Source organism: Magnolia sinica, chromosome 12 (assembly GCF_029962835.1).
Source record: "Magnolia sinica isolate HGM2019 chromosome 12, MsV1, whole genome shotgun sequence".
Classification (NCBI taxonomy): domain Eukaryota; kingdom Viridiplantae; phylum Streptophyta; class Magnoliopsida; order Magnoliales; family Magnoliaceae; genus Magnolia; species Magnolia sinica.
The window spans coordinates 74,842,434-74,867,706 of record NC_080584.1 but is presented as its reverse complement, the minus strand read 5'-3'; the positions used below and the strand labels follow the sequence as shown (position 1 = coordinate 74,867,706).

General features: G+C 41.7%; 1 protein-coding gene and 1 pseudogene across 1 annotated transcript; one reads left to right on the top strand and one right to left on the bottom strand.

Moving 5' to 3' along the window:
* The first annotated feature begins 6,557 nt into the window (after positions 1–6,557).
* On the top strand, positions 6,558–18,835 carry LOC131220255 (G-type lectin S-receptor-like serine/threonine-protein kinase SD1-13). Its single transcript, XM_058215210.1, has 5 exons — positions 6,558–7,224; positions 8,188–8,322; positions 8,788–8,990; positions 18,257–18,467; positions 18,597–18,835. The coding sequence occupies exons 1-5, from the start codon at positions 6,558–6,560 to the stop codon at positions 18,833–18,835; spliced, it is 1,455 nt and encodes a 484-aa protein (XP_058071193.1).
* A 1,120-nt stretch (positions 18,836–19,955) lies between these two features.
* On the bottom strand, positions 19,956–20,864 carry LOC131221734 (polyadenylate-binding protein 2-like; annotated as a pseudogene).
* Positions 20,865–25,273: the final 4,409 nt, after the last annotated feature.

Sequence of the window (25,273 nt, the reverse complement as noted above, 5' to 3'; positions counted from 1 at the left end):
GACTTGTTGTCGTAGGAGATTCATCACCTTGTCCCATAGCGCTAGTGTTAGTGATGACCCGATCTGCACCATACGGGTTAGGTCGGATTCGTCGAGTGGGATGAGTATGAGATCTTTCACCGAGCATCCTCTTTCAATCGAGTCTCCCATGGATCGAGGGAAGTGTTGGCCATTGCTAGACGTTGTGACCTTAATGCCATGGAATAGCATTGTCGGGCTTCTTGTTAATCTCCCTTGAATATATAGTCATGTACCGTGCTCAGTTAGAAACTTCATTGTGAGATGATATGTTGACACAACTGCTCGAAAAGTGTTGAGGGAAGTTCGTCTGAGGATGATGTTATAGATGGAGGGGCAATTGACCACTGGGAAGTCGATCACAGCCGTCGTTTGATTTTACCCCTCCTGCGGTGACTAGGAGTTGAATTGATCCTTCTGAGGTGACTTTATCTCCTATGAATCTGAGCAAGGGGGTTTTGACAAGTCAGAGTTGAGATCTCCTGACCCCATCTTGTTGAATGCTTTGGCGAAGAGGATGTCTGCCGAGCTGCCAGTGTCCATCAATATTCTAAACACTTTGTTGTTGTCTATGGTCATAGTGACCACAAGTGCATCATTATGGAGATGATGAACACCTCGGGTGTCTTCTTCAGTGACGGTCGGATCACAAGGTGCCACTTTCTGCTCTTTCGGAGGCCTGCTTGTGATGTGGATTTGGTGCTCCGAGTTGCAGTGGCTAATGCGCTGGGCGTGGGCCCTCTGAGCTCTGTTTGATTCCCCTCCTCTGCCTTGCCCACCAAAGATAGTGCGGATCTCCTCTGTTGATGGTTGCTCGTTCTTTGGGTCTACTCGCTCCTCTTCTGTTGACATATTCCCGTAAGTGTCTGTTGCGGAAGAGGGCTTCGATCTCATCTTTTAGATCAAAGCAGTCGCCAGTCGAATGGTCGTGGTCGCAATGAAAGTGACAATACTTCCGCTTGTCCCATTTGTCGGTGTCGGATTTCATCTTGTTCGGCCACTTCAAGATTCGCTTATCTCAGACTTACATGAGGACCTGCTTGGGTGTTGCATTGAAGGGGGGGGGGGGGGGGTATTAGCTGATACTACTCTTAGGTTGTATGCTTGTGCGTTGGCCTCTAGGTGGTTCGTCGTCTTTCTCTCTTTTGCTGCTAGTGGTTGAGGTCGGCTCCTCCTCACGTCGCCTCTCTCCGGGCTATCTCCCCTTGTTTCGAGCAGCTTTATGCAGGTTGAAAAGCTCTTCGACATCGGAGTATTTCTGAGCCCTATTGAGGAGGTTGCCCATCGTCGTTGGAGGGTTTTTGTCAAATAAAAAGAGGAACCTTCCTTCCTTTAGCCCTCCCATCATGGCATTTAGGGCGATCTCTTCCGAATTTGCTTGCACTTGCATTGTCTCCAGGTTGAAACGCTTAATGTAATCCTTCAGCAGCTCGCCTTTTCTCTAGACAACATTGAGGAGATGGGAAGCTAGCTTGAGCCTTTCCTTTCCTCCAATGAAGTTGGTAATAAACGCCTTGCTGAGCTGCACGAAGGACCTAATCAATTGTGGTTTCAGTTGTCGGAACCATTTCTGAGCTACTCCTGTTAGGATTACGGAAAACGCTCGGCACATGACTACGGTCGATGTATCGTTGAGTTCCATCTAAGCCCTAAAGGACTCCAAGTGCTCGACTGGGTTGGTGGACCCCAAATATGGTGCGATCTGGGGCATCTGGAACCTTGGTGGAAGTTGGGCATGCATGATGTTGGCAATGAACGGTGGTTCAGTTTCTTCCAGTATAGCTTCTACCAAAGTTGGAGTGTTCGCATGGTAAGCCTATTGTATGTCACCGATCTAGCCCCACAGGTCGTTGAGCTCCAGTTCTTAGGGATCATCACTTTCGGCCATCACCTCGGTTGCCACCTTGGGGGCTTTGTCACGCTGCTTTTTCTTCAACTCATTGCGTAAGTCGAAGGCAACTAGCGTGGCAATGCCTGAGATGTGGAAGGGCACTAGTCTTGAGATTTCGATTTGCCTACTTTTATCAGAGATGACGGTCGCCTTAGATGGCTCGAGGATCTCTATAGCTGCACAACCTGCTATTTGCCCAGCCCCTTGGACGATAGGGGGTTGTAATTCCTCCAACATTCATTTCATTGAGCTCATGTTGTTATTCATGCCTCGACTTGCTGCTCAAGAGAAACAAGTCGTCCTCCCCGATTTCGGGAACACTGCATCAGCCTCGCGGATGCAGGGTTAGCCTAAAGTTGGGAAGAGGAGTCCCGGTGGCTAGAAAACTACTCTAGCAGTGCAAGATTGGGTGCATCGATGGAGGTTGGAACTTTCTTCTTCCCTTTTGCCATTATCGAGCTTTGAGGGATTATGAAAATGACTTTTGATGTCGTTCTCATAGACAACGCCAAACTGTTGATGCAGAATTTTGCTTAGCCTTCCCTGGACCTTTGTGTACTTGTACAAGGGACGAACAAAGGAGACTCTGGATAGGGCAGGGGACCCTCCGATGCCCAAGTCAGGTAAGGAATCTAGGTCTAGTTGAGTAAATGGTTTTGGGCTAGTGATTGTGTGTACCATTCACCATTGGAGGTGTTCCTATTTATAGGTGAGGAGAGGCGGTGACATAGGTGGGATTTCCCTATCTAGTATGGATGTGTTGTAGTAGGATTTGAATCCTGCACAAGTTAAGTGGATTTTCCTAGATTCTCTGCTGGGATCTTGGGCAGATCCATATTGCAGTCAAATTCCTAGATCTTCGGTGTAATCTCGGATAGACACAGTTGGGATCAGGTCGGAACTAACAGAAGGTGGGTTGTGCCGACCTGGGATTACGCCGAGGCTAGATTATGCTAACTTGTCTTCTTTGGCGAGTGGTTGAGCCCTTCTCGGTGTTGGGTAGGTCTATAGGTCATGTGACCTGCTGACGAGGAGCTTAGAACTTTCTTCTTCCCTTTTTCCATTATTGAGCTTTGAGGGATTATGAGAATGACTTTCGATGTCGTTCCCACAGATAATGCCAAATTGTCGATGCAAAAATCTGATTAGCCTTCCCTGAACCTTTATATACCTGCACAAGGGACGAACAAAGGAGACCCTGGCTAGGGCAGGGGACCCTCCGATGCCTAAGTCAGGTAACATATCTAGGTCTAGTTGAGTAAATGTTTTGGGCTAGTGATTGTGTATACTTTTCACCATTTGAGGTGTTCCTATTCATAGGTGAGGAAAGGCAGTGACGTAGGAGGGATTTCCCTATTTAGTATGGATGTGTTGTAGTAGGATTTAGATCCTACACAAGTCAAGTGGATTTTCCTAGATTCTTTGCTGAGATCTTGGGCAGATCCATATTGCAGTCAAATTCCTAGATCGTCGGCTATGATCTTGGATAGACGCAGTTGGGATCAGGTCCGAACCGACAGAAGGTGGGTCGTGCCAACCTGGAATCATGTCAACCTGGGATTACGCCGAGGCTGGATTATGCTAACCTGTCTTCTTTGGCGAGTGGTTGAGCCCCTCTCGGTGTTGGGCAAGTCTATAGGTCATCCAACCTACTGATGGGACACCGAGCTTGACCATATTTCCTGCTCGGTTTTGGAGTTCAGAGGCTGAATTGATAGATGTATCCATCATTGTCCAACCTCGCAAAGCGCATAAGGTCCCGACCTGATCTTTTCTTATTGGTCGGTCTATTTCCCCCACAACAAGAAGCATTGTCAAATTCTAATTCAAATTCTTATTAATGGGCTGGCGCAACCAGTCTGGAAATGGAAGGCATGACTGTTTAGAATTAGTCAGTTGAAACGGCGAGGTACAGTCAATGTGGTGCACGTCCAAAGGGAAGGGAACTTGCCAGCAAATTTTTTGGCTCGTATGAGTAGTGCTTCTCAGTCCCAGGTTTCTTTCGAGAATCTTTCCGAGCTTCCTCGTCAGGTTTGAGGTAACATTTTCTTTGACAGAGTGGGTTTGGGTGTGATCAAAACCGTCTGAGCCACCTTTGGGTGTTTTTGTAAAAACAAAAGTGTATAGGATATGATAGGCGGGCTTGCTATTGTGTTGCAGTCCTGCCCGAATAGCCTAGGCCGTATATAGTTTTCTCTTCTGCAATATAGCTGGTGGGTCCCAAGATCTAGGCCACACCTTTAAAAAAAATAAAAAATAAAAAAATTCTAATTTCGTTGGGATATTTAGTTATTACTTGAGCTTTGGTTGAGTGGAATAGATAAGTGGTTAGTTAGTAAATTTCCTTTTAGGATTAGTGGTATTAGTAGGATTAGGAAATAAGCAACCTTCTTTTATATAAGGGCTAAGCTTAAGTATTATACAACCCATGTAAAAACCCTTCTCTCTTTCTCATTTCTGAACAATAAAGTAGTTTTATCTCATGGAGTTTCTCTTATTTCTCCTCCCTAGGCTCTCTTCTTTCGTCTTTTTCTTTTTTTCCATGAATGTCAAGACCTTCGTCTTCGAAGCATTGCTTGCGTGATATTCTATAGATTGAATTTTGGTAAATTTGTTTTAGGCTGCGTTTGGTTGCAGCAAATATCATGAAGTATCGTGAAATCTTTCATCAAATTAGATTGATTAATCATGAAATTACAGAACATTTTGTGCATCCCAAATCAGCCATAGTTGTTTTCTTTTGTTCTTTACTATAGAAGATGAAGTCCATTGCATTCGTCGAAATTTGTCCTCTTCTAATCCACTGAATTTAGTAGAAATTTCATTAGAAGATACAGGTATATGGGCTAGATTGGCATTTTGTTGGCCGCGATTGTCTTACATGGTGGAGGCATATCCACCGTACACAATGCATACATTTGTGGCAATCCACCCACGGCTACAGTTGTATCATGCCGTCTCTACAATTAATCTAACGTACAAGATGCCAGTTTACATAGGGGACTTTTCTCGAAAGTCTTTCTACGGAGGTTGTCATTGCTACTCGCAAGATTAGGCATCCAAAACCTACTCTCCCAGCAGCTTCCACCAGGCAGATGCGAATGGGCGAGGCTTCTGCGCGAGGTGGGTGGATCCCTAACTATTGGGCTCACTGTGAAGTATGATACTTACATCCTTACCGCCGAACCATTTGGACAGCTCGGCATGACCCAAAAATATGTAGTTCCAAAATTTGGGTGGACCACACCATAGGAAAGAGTTGTGATTGAATACACAACATAAAAAATTTCTTGGGGCGAATGGAATGTTTATTTTCCATCCAATCTGTGGATAAGGTCACAAAGACATGGATGAATCGACCAAAGAAATATCAGCTTGATCATAAGGGCCTGTTTGGCCCAACCGATCCCACGGTATTAGAAGGGATGGGATCCTGATATCCTGGGATATGCATGACGAGCCAAACAGACCGGGTGAACTTGTCCCGGGATATAAGCAATCCCATGGATCTTAAAACAATCCACTGACATCACCATCATTACCTTAAAATTGATCCCATCCCTTGGTTGGACGGATTGGAAGGTAAAATCCCGAGATATGCTGGGCGTGCCAAACAGACCCAGTGAACTTGTCCCGGGATACAGCAATCCCATGGATCTTAAACCAATCCACTGACACCACCATCATGGCTCACAAGAAGTTTTTAATTGTCAATCACTGCTGTCCTGTGGCATGGTCCACCTAAGATTTGTATCGGTTTCAATTTTGGGATCATGCGCAAAAATCATCTGTGAAAATGGTTGGATGCCGTGGATGTAAAGAACGTACATCAAGGTGGGTGCATCCCCGGATCACCTGAAGCACCCCTTAATGCAAATGTCATAGGTGCGAAATCTAGGCCGTTCATCATCTGTCTCCCATCATCAATCTTTGACTGGATCGGCCTGACATTAGATCCAGGCTGCGTACTTCTAGTTTATCATTAAAAACACACGTGCAATGGTTTCATGGGTAAGGCGAGTAGAATTTGGATAGCCACTCTTGCGTGCAGAAAACTTTTCCTCCCACATTTCCCTCCAATAAAGAAGAAGAACAACAAGAGAATATCCAAAAAAGCAAATCAAAGACATCAATGGAGTGTCCCTTCTCTATTACATTGCTCATCCTATCATCCTTCTATCTGCTAACTTGCACCGGGGAAGATAAGATAACCCTAGGCCAATCCATCACGGCAAACCAGACCATAACCTCGAAGGGTGGAATTTTCTCACTAGGTTACTCATAATTCCACAAACCGCTATGTTGGGATATGGTACCACAATATTCCCAATCAAAACTGTCGTATGTGTCGCCTTCTTGGGTATAACTGAAAACATCCTTTGGTCATCGAATGTGTCGATTCTGGCTCGAAGAAGTACTACTGCAATGCTCTTGGATGATGGTAATCTTGTTTTAAGAGATGACAGTCAGTGGGTCTTGTGGCAGAGCTTCGAGGAGCCTTCTAATTCCTTTCTATCAGGTATGAAACTATCAGCAAACCTAAAAAGTGGTGAAAGTATATGCATTTTTTCCGTGGAAAGATGACGATGACCCAACAACAGGAGAATTTTCGGTATGTATGGACCCTCACATACCAAGCCAGCTGATCATGCTGAGAAGGTCGGGCAAGTACTGGAGAAGTGATGTTGGGCAGCTGGGAGAGATTGTCACGCCAATTGGGAAAAATAATGTACTCAACCTAACTGTTGTAACTGACAACGAGGAGGCCTATTTCTCCATTACAATCTCTGGCGGTATGATCATGGCAATGTGCGCTTTGACTCCTACTGGGCTAGTTGAGGCGCAGACATGGGAGGAAGATTTCAGGAAGTGGAATTTGATTATTTCATTTCCGACAATTGCATGTGATCTTTATGCCCGATGTGGTTCATTTGCTAGCTGTGATCGTAGAAGGACAGTGACTATCGGTAAGTGTTTGAAAGGATTCAAGCCCAAAATTCAGAAAGATTGGGATATGGGGAAATGGTCTGGAGGTTGTGTGAGGTGGAAGCACTTGGAATCGAAGATGGGAGATGGATTTATGAAGCTGGAAAAGATAAAATTGCCTGATTTTTCAATATCCTTAGGAAATGTGAGCATGAGAGATTGCCAACGAGAATGCCACAACAACTGTTCTTGCACAGCTTATGCTTACAGTAATCTGATGGGCCCCGTTCTTTGGAGATGCTTGATTTGGAATGGGGATTTGATTGATCTTGTGGAGGGTTCTGAAATGGCTCCGGATACCTACATACGCCTTGTCAGCTCGGAATTCGGTACGTCTGAGATCTCTTCGAGGTGAGGAATGTTAATTCCAGACACCCCAAGTTCTACCACCAAGTACAAACTCATCACATATGACAACATAGCACATGTGTGAAGGATCCAGAACGTTCATGTGTTGGTCCACACATGAATTAGTTCTTAGGTGAAAAAATTCATCCTGTCTGTTACACTGGTGGCCCACACATGTACCAACAGATGGACTGTCTTTTTTTTTTTTGAGTGTGCCAACCTGATTTCAGGATAGCACCTACCCACTGAGGGTAATGGTTTTCCCAGGACCTGCACATGTGTACGAATTTGGCATTTGTGGTATTTCATTCTTTTTTCTCAATATAGGGTGGCCGGAATTTTCATTCTCCAAGCTTCATTAGTTTTTCATTTTCCTACATTCTACAGTCTGACCCTAAATTGATATGAGGAAGGCAAAGACAGCCATATTCAGGTGCAAATTCCTTTGCGTAGACCACCTATCATCTGCAAAAAACCACACTAATCAGATTATTATAAGCATCCAATACCGACTTGGAAAATAAGTCTTACCATCCCTTTTGCAAGCCCTTAATTAGGTTGTTGTGATCATTTGATCAGGGTAATTCTAGGAGCATGTGCAATCACAAGTGGGCCCACTTGAGCTCCAGATCAATATGCACTTTTTTTTTTTTTTCAAAAAATGGTGGGAGTGCACCACCTGAAACTGTGTTGATTGGAAAATTGGTTGTACATCCAAATAGGTGGGCAGAACAAAAAAGAAACGTGCCAAACCCTAAACTCTCTCAGCTAACCCACTAAGCCACTAAGAACAGAGGCCACAACTGCTCAGATCAATATGCACCTGAACACATTAACGAGGAATTAATCATCGGTCAATGTTACCATAATGTCATTTATTAAATGGAATGCAGGTGAAGATAGGTTTCTAATGAAGTGGTAAATTGTTTTCCCTTTCAATGCAGGTGGAAGCAATCAGATTAGCGACGTCTCTAGTAAGAGTAACCGTTTGCTTCGGATTATACTACCCATAATTGCTACTGCCATGGTTGTTTTGGGAATGTTTTGCCATTTTTTATGGAGCAGACTCAAGAAACAAAGTAATTCTAGTATCTTCTGATTACCATTTTAAAGGAAATATATGTATTTCTAGCAGTGAATATATATGCATCAGTATGACTAGACCTCCGGGCAAAAGTGGGGCCAATGATTTAATGATACAAACAATTGGCTTGTTGGGTGCCACCCTGGACGAACTGTGCCCAATCACGGAGCATTTTGAGTTAGATGTGAACCATTGTTGGATATATCTTCCTAACCGTCTATTTGAAGTCTAGCACCTGAAAGAACAGGACTATCTAATGAAGGTGACATTAATTACAGCATCATCCATCCCTAGTTGGGGCTGATAAACGAATGGTCTGGATCATTCATCCATGATTACCACTTTCACGAGGGACTGAATTTTCTTTTTTCAGGGGTCGTATAGTTCCTCAATAGACTAATTACGGAGATTTAATTACATTCTTGTTTAGTCTTAAAAGCACTAAATTATTGTCTTTTAGGGAGGACAGATGCAAATACTGCAGCATTTGATCAAAGAGCTAATTATTTTGCAACCGAGTTTAGAAGTTATGATACACTTCTAAATGGGGAGTATATTCCGGATCAGTTACCACTATTCACATTCGGTAGCATTGTAGACGCCACAGAAAACTTCTCTTTGGCGAATAAGCTTGGGGAAGGTGGGTTTGGTCCTGTTTACAAGGTAATGTCCAATCACCATGACCAAATTTGGTGGTATACTGTTGAGGGTCAAATATTGCATATCAGACCCAGTTATTGCATGGATTTACAAGCATGATACCGTTTAATAGCCTGATTTAATCGTGTTTGTGATGCAGAGTGTATTTACAAGCATGAACTGAAAAATGGTGCTTAAACTATGGATTTAACGCTCTAATGACACCCAAGGCAAGGGACGGACTCCAGGGGACCGAGATCGATGAAATTACATACCAGGGATCCGACGAAATCAAGACATTCACGTTAAAGAGGCCCGAAATTGGTGAAAAATGCAAGATCACATAGTTCTCACCATCCGATCAGTTCGAAACTTCATACATGGCCTGAGGACCATAAATTAACCGTACACATCGAAAATCAGCCATTGGATCTCTTTGGAAATGTCCCAACGGATAGATCAGCCCACAACTTATCAATCTGGGGCCCACCTGATATCTTGAAATACTTCAATTTTGGTGTCAACTATTTAAATCATATGGCAACCAGGATGGACGGAGCTGATCTCTCATATACATCAGCATGGGACCTACATGTGCATCGCACATGTACAGCATGGGCGCACCAGGCGTGTACGGAAACTCCAGGACGGTTTGACCGTCCTGGACTCGAACTCTTTCACAAACAGAGAAGGAAACCTTCTCTGTTTTTCTTTCACGCGCAGCCGACCGCAGGAAGTAGCAGTGGGCCACCATCAACATGGATTTAGATGATCCACACCGTTCATTCGTCCAGTAGGGTAGCTATAACCCTCATCTAGGTGACCTTTTGGCCCCATGCAGATGCAAACACGAAGATCGATGCACAACATAGGATGAACGGTGAATTGAGTGAGTACAATGGGCCGCACAAGAACCTAAGAAAACTACTCCTCCTCGACTGGTTTTTCACAAGGATTTCAATGGACGGTGGGGATTTCTCAACCGATTTCGATCATGGCCTCCACCAACGTCCCAGCGCAAGAAGTGCCAAGCTCTGTTGCGCGCAACCGGGATTTTCGGGCGGTTCCGTGATCAAGAGGAGGATCGGATTCTCTATCTGGACCGTCCAAATTCTGTCCATGGTGGGTCTGATTAAAACCAAGACGACTGAACGTCTTGGATCAAGTTTTGTTGCAGAAAATTCCGTTTCAAACGGAGGTCTTTTGCTCTGCTGCGTAACAGAGAGTCAGTCCTCTAAACTGACTCTTCTCCAGCCAGATACGGAAGGTGGAAGACTCTGCGGAAGGCCTGGTTTTCGCACGCCAACCTCGGCCTATAAGAGGAGAAAAGCTTGGGCTGGCACGGAGGACGGAGAGAGAGAGAGGGAGCTGGACGTTGGCTACTGAACGTGGATTGCATGGCTGGAAAAAAGTGGCTGGGTTTTCTGCAGCTGGAGAGATTTTACAGGGCATGGCTGGAAGCTGTTGGCAACACGGGAAGAGGGAGCTGGACGTTGGCTACTGAACGTGGAGTGCACGGCTTGGTTGAGGAGGAACGTGAGAGAGAAAGTCAGGCAGAGTGGGAAGCAGCGGCTGGGTTCCTGCTAGACGTGGCTGGAGAAAAAGAAAAGGAGGAGATCAGTTTCTGGAGGTTGGGTGCTGCTGCACGTCAGGGGGAGAAAACAGAAGAAAAGGAGAAAAAGCTGATGAGACAGGAAGAAAGAGGTTTCCTTTTTCTTTTCCTTTTATTTTATTCCTTTAATGTTTTTTTTTCTCTTTGGTTCTAGCATGATCATGCTAGGCTGAACTTCTTAGCTAGGGCTAAGAGGTGAAGCTTGTATTGAGATGGGAGACTTTATTTAATTATTTCATTGTGAATTAAACTTGATTGTGGTTTGATTATTCAAGGAATATTTTTCTTAGTCTTTAAATGGTCTGTTGTGACTGAAATTACAATGGGTTTGCAATAGCTTTGAATATTTCTTTCCCTTTGTATGTTTATGAAGTCAGGAAGCCCTGTTGTTCATCATTGTTCCATGGGCATGGTCGAATGGCGGTATTCTTCCTAACTTTTATGCATTGATGATTGGTTGGTAATTAGTTTAATTCTGTTGTTTGCTCTGTCTCCTGGGCATGGTTTGATGATGGAATCCATTCTAATTCATATACCTTTCATCTCTTGAAAACCAGATCAAGTAAGTTCAGTTTGAATTCCATAATCCTTGATGCAGGCATAAGATCTCCCTGATCTCTATAAGTGGATCCTCTGAATCCCTAGTTTCTTTCCTCTGAATTCCTTAAAGTTTTAGATAATTATTCCACAATTATTTCTTAAATTCTATTTGGTTTAGATTACATCTTAGTCTAGTTCTAGTTCTACTTGGTTTCAGATAACGTACAGGTATCAGTCCCTGTGGATTCGACCTCGGTCTTACCGAGTTTATTACTACATCACAACCCTATACTTGGGGAGTGAACAAGTTTTTGGCGCCGTTGCCGGGGATTGACGGTTACGTTTTCTAAGATTAATTAGTTTTAGAATTAAGTTAAGATTAGGATTTTACTAACTTTAGGTTAAAGGTTTTTATTTTATTTTATTTTTAGGAACTAACTTGTTTTCTTGTTTTGTAGGATTCTGAAATAACTTCTAAATTGGTAATCCCTTTCTAATTCTTCTACTTTTTCTATTTTTAGAATTAGGGTTGAGTTTTGGAAATTTTCTAATTCTAGTATTTTTCTATTTTTAGGAACTAGTTTATTTTTAGAAACTTTTCTCTTTTGTTTTTTTAGAAACTAGGTTAGTTATTTCCCTTTTTAGAAATTCTTTCTAATTTTAGAAACTAACTCATCTTTCCTTTATTTTATTTTTAGAAACTTTCTTTTTTAAGAATTAGTTTATTTTTAGAAACTTTTTAATTTTAGGGTCTTTTTTTCTATTTTAGAAACTTTCTAATTCTGGGTTTTTTAAAAAAAAATTAACTTAGCTTAGAGTTTAGGGAACTTCCCTTTAAAATAAATAAATAAATAAATAAAAATTAAAAAAAAAAAAAAAAAAAAAAAAAACTAACATTATATTTCAATTTTAGGAACTTTCTAACTTTAGACTTTCTATTTTAGAGACTAATCTCTTTTGTTTTCTTTTGCAGGATCTTAACATAGGAACTTCTTATTTGGTAACATCCTTCTAACTTCTCCTCTTACTTTCTGTACTGCTATAGGAATTTTTTATTTTCTTCTAGGATTAGAATCAGAATTAAAGTTCACCATGGAAGCTTGGGTACGTGTCTATGCTGAGATGGATAAGCAGTTTTGGGGAATGCCTGAGGGTTTTGGAATTCAACGTATACATCAAGATTCTTCTCCATCGAGAACCGACATTGAGAACCGACTAGAACGTTATGCTCCATCGGCTAATATGTCTGTATACGATCATAATTATGGGAATGAGGATTATTATCAACCATCATGTTCTCCCATGTATGATCAGTATGACTATAACCAGCGGAACCATCAAAACTGGGAAGATGAACCAACAACATATTGTAATGATTATTCTCTTGGATACCCTACCTTTGAGAACCAACTAGAAACGATCCAAGAGAATTCATTTCAGCATAACATGCAGTGTCTTGCTGAAATTAGAAAAGCAATGGAAGCACTCAATTCGCGCCTCGATAGAATAGAGGAAGCTCGCTCATCCCAACTACAATCCAATCCAGAAATACAATGCGAGGAAAGTGATCCTCACTCGCTTTTGAAGAAATCTGAAATTTGGAATGAGGAGTTGGATTCCATTAATGAGCATACGGTTCAATTGCCCGATGAGTCGATCTCAATGACTGTTCAAAAGAATGGTGGAGATACATGGGTGTCTTTCAAATATAATGATGATGATATACTTCACTCACAGGATACACTAGATTTCAATGATGAGGGAGAGGTTGGTTTATGTGAACCTCAACCCAATCTGGGAATCGAATGCGAGGAAAGTGATCTCATCCCAAATGTGCACTGCACTGAACTAGAATATGATGAGTATTGGGATGACGATCATGAATGTGCAGCCCCAGTTCCCCTGGAATTAATCTCAAGTTTGGTCTAGGTCAATGATCAAGAAGTGCACGAAGTGAGTGGTCATAATGAGCTACTCCACTCACCTGACATATCTGATTTAAAAGTGGATGAGCTCATTACAACCAACCCTCCTATCTTTTGTGAGACATGTTTGGACCACTCTCCTGAATTACATGATGATATAATTCGGGAGATGGACGAGTCACTCGATACGACTCTGGAATTTAAAACCACCCAGTTGAGGCCACCATCTGAACTATTAGATTTTGACGATTCACTTTCTCTTCAACAGAGTCCACACATCAATACTTCGTCTACTGACCCTCTATCTGTCTGTGTAGGGCAGGAGCAAGAGAGCATGCGTCCATCCACTTCAAAAGACGATGGGATCTTTGGCTTCATCATCACAGATTTCGATGCAGGAGACGAGTCACTCCCAGCTGACTTTCCCACATCTTTGAACTCATGCTTGGCACACCTTGTGAATTCCAACGACCTCATGATACAAGAAAAGGTGGACTCCTTGCATAACACTATCTCGGTGGTTGTCACGGACCAAGCGAACCCTTACTCTGAAGCCCCTTCTTCCACAGATCCTGAATGTTTACCATTAAGGGAGGAGGAACTGAAAATTGAACCGAAGACTGACGCTTCGGAATGTGTTGAGACTACATTACTTCTTGTGAAGTTTTCTAAACTTTATCTACCTGTAGTTTCTGATTCACTATGGGATATTAACAATAAAACTTCTTCTGTCACAGGTGAATCGTATATGCTATGGATACCTCAAGCACTTCAAAGGAAAATTTCTTATGAGGTACATAAGTTTCTCTGGAAGGTCATGCTCCAAGGCGTCCAAGCCTATTGCAAAAAGGGTTTTTGGATGATCCTGTTGAGGAACTTACTGAGAAACTTATCAAGATATTGGCCGAAAGAGGAACCTTGCGGCTTGACTCAGTAGTTTTTCCTTGCTTTCTTAGGACTAGGATAGTTTCCTTTATGCCGTTTTAGGATAGACGGTAAACTTAGCGCTCATGGGAGCCAATCTAACTTTTCATTCCATTTTATTTTCCTAGTTAGTTAGTTCAATGTTTGTGGGTAACATTACTGCAAACTCTCACGAGACTACAACTCGTCCACTAGGGGCAACCTAGTGGTTTAAAGGCTTGTTGCATACGCTAAATGCAATCGAGAGTACCTGCGAAAGTGGTGTAGATAGGATTTCATTTTTGTTATTTTTATTTTACTTCTGTTGGTTTCTCTCTTGTGCTGACACGATCTTACATAGATATCTTTGGAAAGCCTTTTGATTCTTTCGTCCAGGTACTATCTTTCCATCACTCCTCTTATATTTTTGTTGTCTCATGTGCATTGCATGCTTATTTCTTTTACATTGAGGACAATGTAGATTTTAGGTTGGGGGTGGGAGATTAGGGTTCCTAATCAGTATTTTCTTGGTCTTGAGCAAAAATTGTGAAATTTTTTTAATTTGTCTGGATTTTCTTGTGAATTTGAAGGGATTTTGACGGCCATCTAGGGCACTTAGAATTACAAGATGAGTGATGCTGGTAATTTATGACTCTTAGATTCAGTTATTTATTATATTAGATTTTACAGTTAAGTTTGAAGTGTTAATCTCTGATTAGAAGTTGTAAACATTGATTGAGTTATGATCTCACATGTCACATCTCGCTTTCACATTAAGGTTTCAGTTTGATATTGAAGGATTTACTTGGTACTCACTAAGCTTGAAGGGAACCAACCTGAGAAATTGAAAGGATTGGGCGAATGGTCTACACCATAGGTTTGCTCCCTATAGGTGTAGATTTAATTCCCTATGAATGATATGTGAAAAATTTAGGTGTACAGTCTTCATCATAGGTTTGCTCCCTGTAGGTGAGGATTTGATTCCCCTTCTTGGCGTTACCTTTAATGAAAAAATCAAAAGCTGAAGGAATGAAAAGATGATCTGTGAGGCAAGTTTTGGTTATCATGAATCTTCTTATTGGTTACCAGTGATATCCTGAAATAGAGAGATGAATCTTAATGTTGACAAGTCGAGATTAGACTATACATTCATAGATCTTAATGGTTAGAATTTTTCTAATTAATGGAATAATACTTTGAACTTGATTATGAAGTTTACCGTGCGCTGGAGTCTAGGAGAAAGTAATATCCAACAGTCATGAATCTAAAAATTCTCATATCTGGATTACTCTGCAAAAATCACTCGAGTTTATAAATTGTTCTGTAATTCTCAACTTATTTTTCGCATACTTTGCTCGGGACTAGCAAAATGCTGGTTGGGGGTTGTGTTGAGGGTCAAATATTGCATATCAGACCCAGTTATTGCATGGATTTAAAAGCATGATACCGTTTAATAGCCTGATTTAATCGTGTTTGTGATGCAGAGTATATTTACAAGCATGAACTGAAAAAGGGTGCTTAAACCATGGATTTAATGCTCTGATGACACCCAAGGCAAGGGACGGACTCCAGGGGACCGAGATCGATGGAATTACACACCAGGGATCCGACGAAATCAAGACATTCACGTTAAAGAGGCCCGAAATTGGTGAAAAATGCAAGATCACATAGTTCTCACCATCCGATCAGTTCGAAACTTCATACATGGCCTGAGGACCATAAATTAACCGTACACATCGAAAATCAGCCATTGGATCTCTTTGAAAATGTCCCAACGGATAGATCAGCCCACAACTTATCAATCTGGGGCCCACCTGATATCTTGAAATACTTCAATTTTGGTGTCAACCATTTAAATCATATGACAACCAGGATGGACGGAGCTGATCTCTCATATACATCAGCATGGGACCTACATGTGCATCGCACATGTACAGCATGGGCGCACCAGGCGTGCACGGAAACTCCAGGACGGTTTGACCGTCCTGGACTCGAACTCTTTCACAAACAGAGAAGGAAACCTTCTCTGTTTTTCTTTCACGCGCAGCCGACCGCAGGAAGTAGCAGTGGGCCACCATCAGCATGGATTTAGATGATCCACACCGTTCATTCGTCCAGTAGGGTAGCTATAACCCTCATCTAGGTGACCTTTTGGCCCCATGCAGATGCAAACACGAAGATCGATGCACAACATAGGATGAACGATGAATTGAGTGAGTACAATGGGCCGCACAAGAACCTACGAAAACTACTCCTCCTCGACTGGTTTTTCACAAGGATTTCAATGAACGGTGGGGATTTCTCAACCGATTTCGATCATGGCCTCCACCAACGTCCCAGCGCAAGAAGTGCCAAGCTCTGTTGCGCGCAACCAGGATTTTCGGGCCGTTCCGTGATCAAGAGGAGGATCGGATTCTCTATCTGGACCGTCCAAATTCTGTCCATGGTGGGTCTGATTAAAACCAAGACGACTGAATGTCTTGGATCAAGTTTTGTTGCAGAAAATTCCGTTTCAAACGGAGGTCTTTTGCTCTGCTGCGTAACAGAGAGTCAGTCCTCTAAACTGACTCTTCTCCAGCCAGATACGGAAGGTGGAAGACTCTGCGGAAGGCCTGGTTTTCGCACGCCAACCTCGGCCTATAAGAGGAGAAAAGCTTGGGCTGGCACGGAGGACGGAGAGAGAGAGAGAGGGAGCTGGACGTTGGCTACTGAACGTGGAGTGCATGGCTGGAAAAAAGTGGCTGGGTTTTCTGCGGCTGGAGAGATTTTACAGGGCGTGGCTGGAAGCTGTTGGCAGCACGGGAAGAGGGAGCTGGACGTTGGCTACTGAACGTGGAGTGCACGGCTTGGTTGAGGATTAACGTGAGAGAGAAAGTCAGGCAGAGTGGGAAGCAGCGGCTGGGTTCCTGCTAGACGTGGCTGGAGAAAAAGAAAAGGAGGAGATCAGTTTCTGGAGGTTGGGTGCTGCTGCACGTCAGGGGGAGAAAACAGAAGAAAATGAGAAAAAGCTGATGAGATAGGAAGAAAGAGGTTTCCTTTTTCTTTTCCTTTTATTTTATTCCTTTAATGTTTTTTTTTTCTCTTTGGTTCTAGCATGATCATGCTAGGCTGAACTTCTTAGCTAGGGCTAAGAGGTGAAGCTTGTATTGAGATGGGAGACTTTATTTAATTATTTCATTGTGAATTAAACTTGATTGTGGTTTGATTATTCAAGGAATATTTTTCTTAGTCTTTAAATGGTCTGTTGTGACTGAAATTACAATGGGTTTGCAATAGCTTTGAATATTTCTTTCCCTTTTTATGTTTATGAAGTCAGGAAGCCCTGTTGTTCATCATTGTTCCATGGGCATGGTCGAATGGCGGTATTCTTCCTAACTTTTATGCATTGATGATTGGTTGGTAATTAATTTAATTCTGTTGTTTGCTCTGTCTCCTGGGCATGGTTTGATGATGGAATTCATTCTAATTCATATACCTTTCATCTCTTGAAAACCAGACCAAGTAAGTTCAGTTTGAATTCCATAATCCTTGATGCAGGTATAAGATCTCCCTGATCTCTACAAGTGGATCCTCTGAATCCCTAGTTTCTTTCCTCTGAATTCCTTAAAGTTTTAGATAATTATTCCACAATTATTTCTTAAATTCTATTTGGTTTAGATTACATCTTAGTCTAGTTCTAGTTCTACTTGGTTTCAGATAACGTACAGGTATCAGTCCCTGTGGATTCGACCTCGGTCTTACCGAGTTTATTACTACATCACAACCCTATACTTGGGGAGTGAACATATACAATATGTTGATGGATATTCTTCATCTCCTTTTCTTTTTCCTTAACTTTGTACAGTATCTTGCCAGTGCTAAATAAGTTGGTGTTTTATAAAGTACGGATTGGACTATAAGTTACTGTCCACCCAGCAGATAACTTTCAACCTTTCATGTAACATCTAGTCCATGCAATAGGTTGGCCCATTAGTTAGAATCATCTTATGTGAACATTAGTGACATTCACAAATCAAGTGGACCACACATGTGCATTTCTATTCATCAGTGGATATATAGAAATTGTATTCTATGTTGTGGCCCACCCGCTGATTATATGAGGCAGAATTTTGCAATAGGTGATCCTCATGGGGAGCAAACCTATCGGAAGGGTTGGATGTTGCATGGAAATAATATTTTCTAAGTTATCTGCTATGTGAACTTTAACTTGTGCTCCAACCAGTTGAGCTTTAAACATTTCTTTATAAAGAAAGGTTGGTGGAAATAGTGAATGCAAAGCGAATTAATAACAGCGATGCTGGTGTTTTCAGGGAAAGTTGCCAGGAGGTTTAGAAATAGTAGTAAAAGCACTTTCGAAGAGTTCTGGGCAAGGCCTGGAGGAGTTCAAGAACGAAGTAGAACTTATTGCAAACCTCCAACACAAGAATCTCGTTAAGCTGTTGGGTTGGTGCATTCATGCGGAAGAAAAGATATTAATCTATGAATACATGCCCAACAAAAGCTTGGATAAACTTCTGTTTGGTTTGAATATCTCAGTTCCATTTGATTTAGGAAAAAATGCTATGGGTGCACAGGTTTATTTATATCATTTTATTATTATTATTTAAAATTCTTCTTCAATCAAAATATCTAATAAAGAATATCCATCAGATCCAACCCAAAAATCACTACTAGATTGGGGTAAACGCTTCTGCATTGTTGAAGGTATTGCTCAAGGGCTTCTTTATCTTCACAAGTATTCGAGGTTAAGAATCATTCATCGAGATCTAAAAGCCAGCAATATTCTACTGGATTGTGAAATGAACCCCAAAATATCAGACTTTGGTTTGGCTAGGATTTTTGGAGGAAACCAGACTGAAGCGAGTACTAATAGAATCATGGGAACATAGTAAGTACCATTTTTTGGAGACTCGCTTGCATTTAAACGTCCGAATGCATATACACCACAAACTGGTCCTTATTACTCAACCAGTTTTCTAATTGGTTTGGTTGTACTAATTTCTGCAGTGGCTATATGCCCCCGAGTATACATTGGCGGGTCATTTCTCAGAGAAATCCAACGTATTTAGTTTTGGGGTGTTACGGTTAGAAATCGTGACTGGAAAGAGGAATGCAGGTTTTTATCCCACCGATCAGTGGTCAAATACTTTAGAATATGTAAGTAGCATACAAGATTTTTTTTCTTTTCCCGTCCAACTTTTGTACACAGGATATTCTGCACTAACACATTTTGTAGGGTGGCAATTTGGTTTGGGCTAGCTGAGGGCCTTAGCTCGTGTTGGACTTGGACATGCTTCAGCACTAATACATTTTGTAGGGTGGAAATTTGGTTTGGGCTGGCTGAGGACCTTACCTCATGTTGAACTTGGACACGCTTCAGTGTAGCCCAGTTACAAACCAAACATTAATCCCAAACGGGCACCCATCCCTTTGAACATTGAAAATGGAATTGGAATGCACATCAATCCCAAATGGGTGACGGTCCACTCCAACTTGTTTTATTCATCAATGATTGCCATTTTTCATGAACGAAAATGTGGCAGCACACCGTGTTTTCCATCTTGGGATGATTCTTGTTTTGCATATCCCATAAACATGAAATTTACATGACACCAATGGTGGATTTTAATTTCTTCAGGCATGGAAACTATGGAAAGAATGTAAGATCACGGAGCTGATGGATCCATCCATAGACAGTTCACATGTCACTCATGAAGTCGAGAGATGCATCCATGTGGGGCTCTTGTGTGTCCAAGAAGACCCAGGTGAACGTCCAACCATGTCTTGTGTTATCTCTATGCTGGGAAATGGAACTGTGCTACCACCAATGCCCAAGAAACCAGCCTTTAGGGGCTCCATTGCTGTCGATCCATCATCCAGTGAATCCAAGAATTATTCTATAAATGATTTGACAATTAGCACGGTAGAGGCCAGGCCATAGTTATCACTTTGGTGTGATAAGAGGTAACGTAATTTTAAATTTTCGAATCATTCCATGTATTTTAATCAAGTTTTTTTTTTTTTCCCACAACACTAGAACAATTCCATCCTTTTGAAACTCCCATCAATCAAATGTGCCCAACATTCACCAAGACGGGGATCGAAAAACCCCACGAGAGGATTGCAAATTTGGGCAATCCAAGTTGGCCCTCTACTTATAAATTATACAAGTTGTTGGGGGGATGGATTTCAGTACTCCAACAAACAAGGAACTGACATCTAAACATACCATGCAATGGCCACACATACAAATGTTTTGCAATATTTTGGTTTTGCGGCCTGCTGATGAGAACCCCGTCAGTAGTATGGCCTGTATCACTTGGCCAACAGAAACCTTGAGCCTTTCCATATCCATAAGGAGAATAGAAGGGGGCTGGCATGAATGGTCTTTGGAATCGAGAACCGAGGTATGGGTTGGGGCACCTTCCTCGGTACTGCTTCATTCCTGGAATGTTGGTTCATTTAGACCTTCAATTGACGACCATGCAACTCAGACTCATTCAACAGGAGAACATTCTGAACGACATCTATTTCAACTCAGACTCAATCTGTTCACTGTCCCCCATGATTGGAAATGCTGCTGGATTTCCTTAGGAGTGCATGCATAGTCTACATTACCAACATAGATTGAGCGGGAATCCACCTCCTCCTTTTCAGATTGGGTTGCAGCATTACCAGAAGGATCTTGAATGGCGCCCATCTCCTTCTCGACCTTTGCCTGCATCTCACAAGGGGCACCGGCTTCATCTTCGATCTCCTTCATCCTCTTCTTCATCTCCTCGAGATTGTCCTTGGAATTGGGATCGTCATCGTCAGCCCTCGACATTTTGGCATTGCCATCCATCTCGCCTTCTTCCTCCGGAACATCTCCACCGTAGGATTCATGGTCATGCTGCTTGTCCATCTAATCAGCTCTTGCTCCCCCCATATTTAATCAAGCTTGTTTCTTGATGGAATGCAATTAGAAACCTATGTCAAACCACAGCCTGAAGTGTATTTTCTTCCCAGATTAATAAAAGCCTCTCGATAGAGCATATTTGGGTGTATATCCTCACAATGGAGTTAATAATCGAAGTAAAATAAAATCTTATCGATCAATAAAAATTTACGTTGAAGGAATGCCTCTAGAGGACAAAGAAGAACAGTGGACGTATATATAATTGAAAGCGACAGAGAAGAAGCGTGACAGAAAAGCAAAATCAGCCACGTCTCCTGAAAGTGAGCGACCAATGAAAAGGAGATGGAAGAAGATAAAGATGAGGGTCAAGTATAAGAAGAAATGCATGAGGAGGCTGAAGAGGAAGTGCCAAAAGATAATGCAAGTATCTCTCCTTATGGCCCCGTCATCCTTCCATTGGTAGGCAGGGATTTTTTGCTTAATCCTTCTTACTTGTTGGCGAAGGGGTACTTGAGGCAAGAGATGCGTTAAAGATATCTGACTTTTAGTTTAATGTTTTGCAGGTTTTTGGTTTTTGAATTCCTATCGATGTAGCAAGTTAAAATAGTTTTTATGGTTTTGTTTAGATCTTATATTGGCAAATTTCTTTACATGCTTGGCTTTATATTCAGTTTGAATATGGCATTGATAGTTGTTGCTGATACATGGCTATGTGATGGATAATATGATGGGGAATAATAACCTCATTAAGAAAACATGCATCATCGGACCACTTATTGAATCCATGGATGGATCAATTACTTAAGACATGCGTAATAACAAGAAAAAGAATCTACCATCAAATTGCTTGATGGATTGACGGTCGTCATACATAGAGTTGTGATGGAGTCAAAATATCAATTGATAAATGGCTTGATAGAAATAATCAATTAACCGACTGTTAAAGACAACTTGATGTCCAAGGATGTGGATAATTTCAGTCATCATGATGAAGATGAACAGTCTTCTACCTTCTTTGTAAGGACCAAAGTTCATAGATCGAAGGCTGGTAGTGACGAGAACAACAGTGTGGCTAGCAACATTAATCCAAATTGACTAATCAAAAATTAATTGTTACAAAAGAGGTGAAGTTGATTCCATGGATATGAAGGATGACAATGAAATGAAAGGTGATGTTTTGTTCTCTGAACTTCTACTATAAGTATAAAATTCTAATCAGTTGAGTATGCTTTAATTATTACTTGCTGCCAAAGATAGGGTAGACGAATTATAAAGATGGGTCATCGCAATGGGCTACTATCATTCTAAATTCAAGGATAAGTTTAAAATTTTAAGTTAAGGAGTCGGATGTATTTCAAAGTAAAGGAAAATCATATAAGTGGCTATGATTGAAAGAAATCGGGCTAAAAAGTTTGATCAACGGTCTAAGAGTGCACTATTAGCTTCCTATAACAATACCTATGATCGAAAGAATATAAATGACTTGGAAAGTGAAATCTGTACCAATAAATCAATGGAATGGAAAGTACATGATTGGAACGTACAAGCTGGACCGATAGATACTGGAATGGAAAGTAAATGGCAAGAATGTATGTTGTTGGACCAGTTGCTACGGGAAAGGAAAATAAATTACAAGAATGTAATTTACTAGACTAGTAGCTGTTGGAATAAAAAGTAAATGATAGGAATATAAAGTGCTAGACTAGTGAAGTGGAATAACGGAAAGTAAGTGCTCCAGAGTAAACACGCAAAAGAGCTAGATCTATAGAATCTTTGAATATTCTAAAATTCTTGTATTTTGAGTTGGTCTTTGGCCAGTGATTAGCTATCTCCTCAGTGGATTTGTTAAATCTGTGAACCCACTGCATGTGGGGCTCACTCTTATCTTTTCTTGTTGTTGCAGAGGGAGTGACTATCCACCGTGTCAATCTCGGCTTAAAGAATATAATTATTGAATCTGACTCGTTTTTGGTGGTCAGCTTCATGCAGGGAAGCGCTTGTCTGGGTTGGAAATGGAAGAGTTGGATGGACAGAATTAGGCTTCTTAGTTCCTCCTGTAATGTTCATTTTCAGCATATTTACAGAGGAGGTAATGGTCCGGCGGATGGCATGGCAAATTTAGGGTGCAGCACACAATAATCTGCCCTTATCTCCTCTTCTGCGGCCCTCCCTCAGGAGGTGAGAGGCCTCCTGGTTCTTGATAGGACAGGCTTAGGGGCTATCAGGAAGCGTACCAATCAGTTCAAGCTGCGGGAATCGCTTCTCAATCAGTTTTTGATTTGCGCAGTCCTCTTTTTTCCCCCCTATCCCTTCTCAGGGGGAGTTTTCTCTGTTTCTTCTCTTAGCTTAGATGTGCTTTTTCGATATGATAGGCGGCATGTATAGGCCTTTGTGGCTGCCCGAATGTGGTCTGTTGGGGTTAGGCCCAGCCTTTTTGTGGTGCCCTCTGTTTTGTATAGCTCTATGTTGTTGAATGAAAGCTGCGGTTTTTTTTTTTTAAAAAAAAAAAAGAGGGAGTGACTGTCTTGACTCAAATATAACCTATACAACTACAAATTGCCACTAGCGAAATGAATCTTAGAATCTATGGTCAGTTAGAAACTGAAGAATCTTTTAAGGTTTGAGGAATCTTAAAACTTCCTAATTCAATTGACTTATGAAATTAGCCTACAGTTAAAGATTTTGAATAAGAGCATCAGTGATAGAAGATGAAGGAATTTGAAATTTTATTATTATTTTTTTTTCCGGCTTAAATAACATGTGGTGTCTAACATTATGAGGGTCTGCCTCTTTTTTGGGCTCATGCCCTTAAATGTAGTGGTAAAATGGGTGGACAACATCGGTGAAACACATACATCATACATCATAGTTGGGGCCACGGAGCTTTCACATCAGCTAACTAGCTGGCTGGGTTGGGTTCACTAGCCAAACCTCATTCCCCACACATACAAACGGCAAACTTAATTCCCTAGTTTTGAGGGAGAGAAGCATCCCTGCCATGATGCTACTAATTTCATTTCCGATGAGCATTTGTTGCGGAATCATAGGAGGATTGTACTGAAGTCTCTTCTGTGTAGATATCATGTTGCTAGTCAATCTCAACTTTTTTACCAATTCTTCCAGGGTTATTTTCTTGCTCTTGAAATCACTATTTTCAATTGCAGGAAAACAACATTGGAAATGACACACCAACCCATGTGGGCAAGTTCAATGCCCTTGACGCAAGTGTAGAGTCCTTACTGGCCTTTACATTCATAGAGAAGGGGACTGACAGAAAACCCTAATCAGAAGCAGTTTCTTTCTATGTAAACCACCTGATAATTGGATAACTCCGATTTTTAGGGCACATGATAACGGACAATAGCTTTTGGATAGCATGCGTGTAGGTCATAATTGAAGCGGATTGGGTCCTGCCCCACCTCGGTCTACACAGGGGTTATTTGGGGACACTGTGATGTATGAGTTTTATCAACACCACCCATAAAATGATATGCAAATATGGATGGACAATACTAATACAATCTACACAAAATGGTGGGCCCCACAGAGGCTCCCTGCCTGGATCATGTCTGTCTAGGTGGGGCAGGAGGCAATTTGCTTCGGGCCATAATGCACTTTAACACCAATGGCATTTTCATGATTTTGTTGTCCATACAACAAATGGATCCTTTTAAAAATTGAGAAGGATCAAGGCTTATATATATGTGTGTGTGTGTGTGTGTGTGGAAATGGTACTATGAGGTTGACCTCATGGGAGCTTCCCATGAGGTCCAGCTGTGTGGGCCCTACTGTGATGTGTGTCAAACATCAACACCATCAGTCAGATGCACTATTTCATGGTGGGCCACCTGCTTAAAAATCAAATCAATCCATGACTAGGGTGGGCCACACCACATACAATACTTAAGAGGGGTTACCCTCCCATTAAAATATTCATAATCATTTATTAATCCCACCGAGATGTGGTTCACAAATCCAGCCCATCCATTGTCTGTGTCCCACTTGGATGAGGGGTTTCAGCCGCATCCAAAACTCAGGTGGGACCCACCAAGTACTTTTATATGTTTTAGTCATTTCTTCATGTGATTTTAACTGGTATAGCCCACCTTTATTTATTTTATTTGTTTATTTATTATTATTATTATTTTGTCATCCATCGTGCAGATACATTCATACAGACTGTAGAATATGGCAAAACGTACATGTTGCGAATCATCAACGCCGCTCTCAATGCCGAGCTCTTCTTCGCCATTGCCAACCACACGTTGACTGTCGTAGAGATTGATGGGGCATATGAGAAACAGTTAGCGACACCAGCCATCATGATTGCTCCCGGACAGACCACCACCGTCCTGCTTACAGCCAACATTGTATCTGGTGCTGGAGACTTCACCGTCGCAGCCAGGCCGTATGTCACTGCCATTGTCCC

What these genes read in the sequence shown, in the direction of transcription:
- LOC131220255 (XM_058215210.1), top strand. Translation starts at nt 6,558, where the DNA reads ATGCTGAGAAGGTCGGGCAAGTACTGGAGAAGTGATGTTGGGCAGCTG. An exon ending in GAGCAGACTCAAGAAACAAA is followed by an intron (nt 8,323 to 8,787) that starts GTAATTCTAGTA and finishes ATTGTCTTTTAG; the next exon opens with GGAGGACAGATGCAAATACT. An exon ending in GGTTTGGTCCTGTTTACAAG is followed by an intron (nt 8,991 to 18,256) that starts GTAATGTCCAAT and finishes TGGTGTTTTCAG; the next exon opens with GGAAAGTTGCCAGGAGGTTT.